General features: G+C 39.2%; 1 protein-coding gene across 4 annotated transcripts in view; it reads left to right on the top strand.

The window, feature by feature from the left end:
* The first annotated feature begins 91 nt into the window (after positions 1-91).
* gphna (gephyrin a) overlaps positions 92-6000 on the top strand; it is a 138149-nt gene continuing 132240 nt past the window's right edge. For all 4 annotated transcript variants that reach the window (XM_073826677.1, XM_073826676.1, XM_073826675.1 and 1 more), the window contains exon 1: positions 92-198. In XM_073826677.1, coding sequence (XP_073682778.1) covers positions 135-198 — 64 coding nt within the window. In that variant the 5' untranslated portion in view covers positions 92-134. The remainder of the gene's footprint in view (positions 199-6000) is intronic.

Raw genomic sequence — 6000 nt, 5'->3', positions numbered from 1 at the left:
CCACCAACCTTGCCAAATCTCCTGTGTTGTGGTCAGAGTTCGGCTGCTCTCGCCTGACTCCTCCCCTCGAGTTCGATGCGCTCGTCTCTCGGCTGTGCTCAGGCTTGTCAGTGCGGGCGAGAGCGCTGCTAAACATGGCGTCGGACGGGATGATTTTAACCAACCACGACCACCAAATCCGAGTTGGAATATTGACAGGTAAATACGAAATGACACTAGCTCCTTTTACACCTCGTCGCTCATGCTGGTCTGTCCGTTCATGCTGTTGGCCGCTGTTGTTTGTCGTGCCGGTGGTGATTCCTATCTGAGCGAGTTCTGCCCATCTATCGCTCGCGTTCCTCGACTCATTTGCAAAAGCTGTGCGTTTATTTATCTAGATATTCTCGGTTTTATTTATACATCTATGCGATAATGTATCCGGCTCTGAGAGATCTGCCTTTGGTCTGTCATGCAGCACAGCTCAGTGTCAAGACAACAGTTTGTGTGATGAATTATTCATAGCTTGTACGCAAGACATCCAAATAACATAGAGCAGATCGTTGGTAAACCCTCTTATATCTGTGAATGAACCCTCCGATCGCTGCCATATGTCTGTTTGTGCTCGCATTAACATGTGTGGTTGCTGAATAGTGCTGTTATGTGGATACGAGTTGGTATTTGGAGTTGGTCACGCAGTGTTTTTTTTTCCCTCATGGATTTCTGCACAGCAGCACCTCAGCTTCAGGTTTGCTTTGAGGCTGTATTTGTACACATGCACGGTGATGTAGAAATACATACAGCGGTTCATGCAATTGATAGATCCACTCAGGAATGCACATTAAACACGACTTTCCGGGTTACCGATAATGCATGCGATTAAGTGGTATTCTCGTGCATGCGTTTGAATCGTCTTCATTGATCGCCACCCCAATTTTGGCTAAAAACGGGAATGAAGCAGCCGCCTTCCTGTTAAATATCGCTGCCGTAGCTTTCCCTCGGGAACAGGGGGGAATGAGTGATGAATAGCGATGTCCGATTCGAGTCAGATCTTTATAATGAATCTGTTCACGATTGGAGGATGGAACTCGTTCGTTTATGAATCGGATTGATCGATTGGTTTACCAGTCGGACTGAGTCTGTCTGAGTGATTCTGACTCATTGATTCGAGAACCGTTTCCCAATCGTAAATAATGTGTACACTTCCCTAAAAACATTTACAACTTTATTAGTGACCGTTTTATCAACAGGCATGAATGTGCGGTCGCATTTTCAATATTTCGGCAAAATTTTGAGGCGAAAAAATGGTCTACTTGTCTTTTAGTGAAAATCTTTATGTTGGCTATCGCTGCTAATTCGTGTGACTTGAACCTGCTGCGAAAATCTATGTAGGGAAATCTTTTACTCCCTTTTTCCCAATTGCTTGGATTCCTGTTAAAATGACTGAATTTCGCTCAGCAAAATCAGGCAGTTTTTTTATTATTATTTAAAACGGCTTTTATAAAAACATGCTACAGCCTTTTCATCAGTTTTGTAAATGTAAGTTACTGTTTAAGATCTAAATAATAGCTACAACAAACTGAATTTAAAATAATAACACTTATTGACAAACTTTACTTTAATGAACAGCGTTATGTGCTAGGACTGTCAAACGATTAATCGCATGCAAAATAAAATTATGTTTGCATAATATATGTGCATGCACTGTGTATATTAATTATGTATGTGTAAATATACACATTTAAACACATTTATTTAAAAAATATATAATTCATTTTATATATAAATATATTATATATAAACTATAGCTCAAAATGATTATTCGCGATTAATCGATTCAAAATAAAAGTTTATGTTTGCATATTAATGTATGTGTACTGTGTATATTTATTATGTATATGTAAATACACACACATACATGTATATATCAAGATATGTAACATTTATATGTCATATAATACCTATATATAATATATAAGTTATAAACAAGTGTTTACATACAACTATTTTTTTAAATATACACATGTGTATTTATACTAGTGGTGGGCATAGATTAATTTTTTTAATCTAGATTAAATCTCGAAATTAATCTAGATTAATCTAGATTAAAATGGCTAATTTAAATTCTGCTGAAGGCATTCAGAATATGTGTGCTACCCAAATAATGACTAAAAGTAAGTCTTTGAGGACGGGTTTCTCAAGCCAGGTGGCGCATTAGACCAGGCGCTCATCTCCTGTTTCCAAAATGCATTACAAACTGCTTGACAATTGCATTTACAACACAATTAACTATACAAACTTGTGTAACCAAGTACTTCTGCGCAAAAGGCTGTACGACGTGCACGTTCCCATAAAATACACAGGCGCGCGGGTATGGATAGCCTATCTGCTTACATAGTCTTCCTAAACTGCGTTGCTTTTAGAAGCGTCAATTCAGTTGTTGCATATAATTTAATGTCTTTATTTCGGGATTATCAAAGTAAATTATAACTCAAACTTGAGATTTTACTGGGGCACAGCAGATTTTCACTGGGGCACGTGCCCCAGTAAAAAGGGTCTAGCAACGCACGCACCTGCCCTGAAGCGGCTTCATAACTGCATCCATGTCTGCGCGTCTCATTTGATGTGGTAATTTCACAGAAGTTGAAGACTTGTTCTCACCCCCTACATTGCAATTCAACTAGATATACGTCATCCGCGCTAAAATATCAAGGTGAAAGTCATCATATCTTGCATAGTTTAGACCCAGCTCCCAACCCAACTTTGAGAATAGATTAACGGCGATATTTTTTTTATCGCGCGATATGAGTCTCACGTTAACGCAGCACGTTAACGCCGATAACGGCCCACCACTAATTTATACATAATAAATATACACGGTACACACACATAGTATGCAAACATAAGCTTTTATTTTGAATCGATTAATTGCGACTAATAGTTTTGCAGCTGTAATATAAATATATATTTTTTCTTAAATATATACATGCATGTGTGTGTATATATATACGTAATACATATACACATACATAAACATAAACTTTTTGCATGTGATTAATCGTGACTAATCGTTTGACAGCACTCTGTGCCTACCGATGGTTTTATTAGAAGGGTTTAGAGCATGTAATATACCACAACTGAATGTCAGGGATCACATAATGCCGTAAAATAATCACTGAATTGTTTTTTTAATCGGTTCTTTGCTTAAAGAAACCAGTTCATGGACTTCCCATCACAAGTGATGAAATGCACACACTGACTGAATGCAAATGTCAGTGACTTTGTAGTGTGTCACATATTCATGACATTCCTCTCGGCATGTTTCCGCGAGCCTATTCCGCGAGCACGAGCCTCCGAGATGCATGTCGCGAGGGGGAATGGCATAAAACATTGTGGGAATCCCCCTCCCCCTATCACACACATACACACCCCTGTATAAGCATGACTGCTGGCCAGGGTGCTGTCCACTGTTTTTTGGTGCTGAAATGCCAGCAGCCTCATTTTTGTACTTGTCGCAAACGTTTTCCTCAGCTGTGTGGAGCCGTAACGGAAATATATTTGAGAAGGTGAGAGGGATTTTCCCGGGGACATTATACACACCCCTCCTTCCCTTTTCTCTTATACTAACATCAGCTGATCTAGTCCATCATTAGTCGCAGTCACGCCTAGCCCTTCTAGGAGATTGGTTAGCATGCCTGCACTGTGTAGGGGCATTTCGTGGAAGCGCACGCTTATTGATGAGGAACTCTGTGTGTGTGGAAGTGTGTGTGTGTGTAAAGGAGGCAGGGAGCGAGAGCGAGTATGGATGCCTTAGAGTGAGACGAAAATGGGACCAAGCACATAGAAGTACGGAACGTGCATACTTAATAGTGAGCAAGCGACACATCACCGTTTCTAGACAGTTGTGCATTGACAAGCAAAAACCTTTTGACCCCTTGTTTGAGACGTTGTAAATTGGTGAAACAGAAACATAGCAGAGGCTTCCAAATGTGGCTCGGTCTAAAAATAGGTCTCCAAAATGTTTAGGCAATGCATTAAAATTGCATGCTAATAGAATTGTATTTTGTGCTATTCAAAGTTGATTTGTTTTGGTGTTTATTTTTAGGGTAGCAGCCGAGACCGAGTCTGCATGCTCTGCAGATTTCCGAGTGGTTTCCAGGCAAATGTTATCATTGTTCTGAGTGCTGTTTGGTATTACGAATGTTTTACATATAGCATTCATTGCCTGGAACATATTGAATGAATATAAAGGACGAAAACAGAATTCTCTGGAGTCTCAAGGTTTTGGTTGAATGCTGAGCTCAGAGGCTTTAATTTTTGGAAGGGTGTTGCTTTTGCTTTTTCATAGAACAGTAAACTATTTGTGTTTCCTACAAACCGCCTCCTGAAGGGGATTGTGATATTGGACTGAATTTGTTGTGTTGTAAATGCCATATATTTACTGCATTCATCAGGTTTGCTCAACCAAGCGTTTTTTTCATTCTGATTGCTTGAGCTGTAGTTGAATGCTATGGAGGGTCAGACACATCTCTCTGTAAGTCGTTGGTTCCTCTTTGATATCTGATACATGAAATGACACATAGAGAAAAAGCGCAAGCTTTTAGATCGTTTCCTCTCCAGCTCTCATCTTTCCATTCAAAGGTGCCAGCATCAGAGTTACATTCACGGCTGTGGATGCTGTCAGGGCTTGTCTCTGAGGTGTTCAGAGCGATCCTCCCGTGTGGGCAGGGCTCCTCCTTCTGAACAGCTGTCGTGCTTCAACGAGTAAACTGAAGTCAGGTACATGCCCGTCACTGTTGGGCTTTATTTCCTCTAACACAGGAAATAATTGAGTTCTGGAATTTACATATGTCCAAATACCTTTGTAGTTAAATATCTGGCCAAGTAAATCAAAGTTACGGAGTTCCAGACATGAGATGTAACTAAAAATTTAGTTTTAGTTTATTTTGTCACTCTCGTTTTAGTTAAAGAGCAGGTCATATGGTATTTTAAAGTGTCATAATCTTGTGTTGGAGTCCCCTACAACAGGTTTAAATGCATCTAACAGTCCCTCCAGAAAAACGCGGCGTTTTTTTGTGATTGTTGCGGGCAAAAATCCTTGATTATGCGGCACGTTTTCTTAAAAAATGCGATTGAATATGCGGGATATTTATGCAATTTTATGCGATGAAATTGCGGGAACTTGCAAAAACTGCGGGAACTTGCAAAAACTGCGGTTTGGTGAAAAAGAGAGAAAAAAGTGATTCCCCCAACACCCTTATTGCCAGATGTAGCACCGTAAGGAGTGAATTTCGTTATTCTGGACTCAATTATAATTATAACATCGACTACTCCACCCTGGGAATCTCTCCCAGGGAAATAATGGTCAAAGACACCCAGGTCTGTTCCCACAAGAATAGAGCAGAGACGTGAATATAGAAAAAAAGATACAATATTTTATTATTACTGGGATAAAAGCTAAACACACAGACACAATTTAGGACACAAGAAGTTAAAATGGCTTCCGAATCAAAACAAAAAAATAAACAAATTAGACAAATCAAAAGTAACACATCAGATGGCAAGGAGAAATAACCAACCTACCCCAATTCCACTTCACTACGCACTTCAAACGTACACTAATGTACTCATTTCACCACAAACACACGTGTATTCAGATGACACGTGTAAAAATCAGAAGAACAAAATCACTCAGTGAACCCATTAACATGGATCTAGAGTGGTCAGCACTCCTTAGCCCGTCCAACAAAATTAACAAAATCAACATCAAATTGACACAAATCAATAAACGCACACACACACACACACACACACACACACACACACACACACACACACACACACACAAAAGAATACAATCAAATAGTCATAAGTCAAAATCAACTAAACACGAAAAAAAAAAAAAAATCAAATGACCATAAATCAAATCAAATCAAATGAATAAACACAAAAAAAAAGAAAAATTGATCAACAAAAATAGAAAAGCAACAAAATAACAGATCACATTACACCTGGTCCATCAAC

The sequence above is a fragment of the Garra rufa genome, chromosome 21 (genome assembly GCF_049309525.1).
Source record: "Garra rufa chromosome 21, GarRuf1.0, whole genome shotgun sequence".
NCBI classification, from domain to species: domain Eukaryota; kingdom Metazoa; phylum Chordata; class Actinopteri; order Cypriniformes; family Cyprinidae; genus Garra; species Garra rufa.
This window is presented reverse-complemented; position numbering and strand designations above follow the sequence as displayed.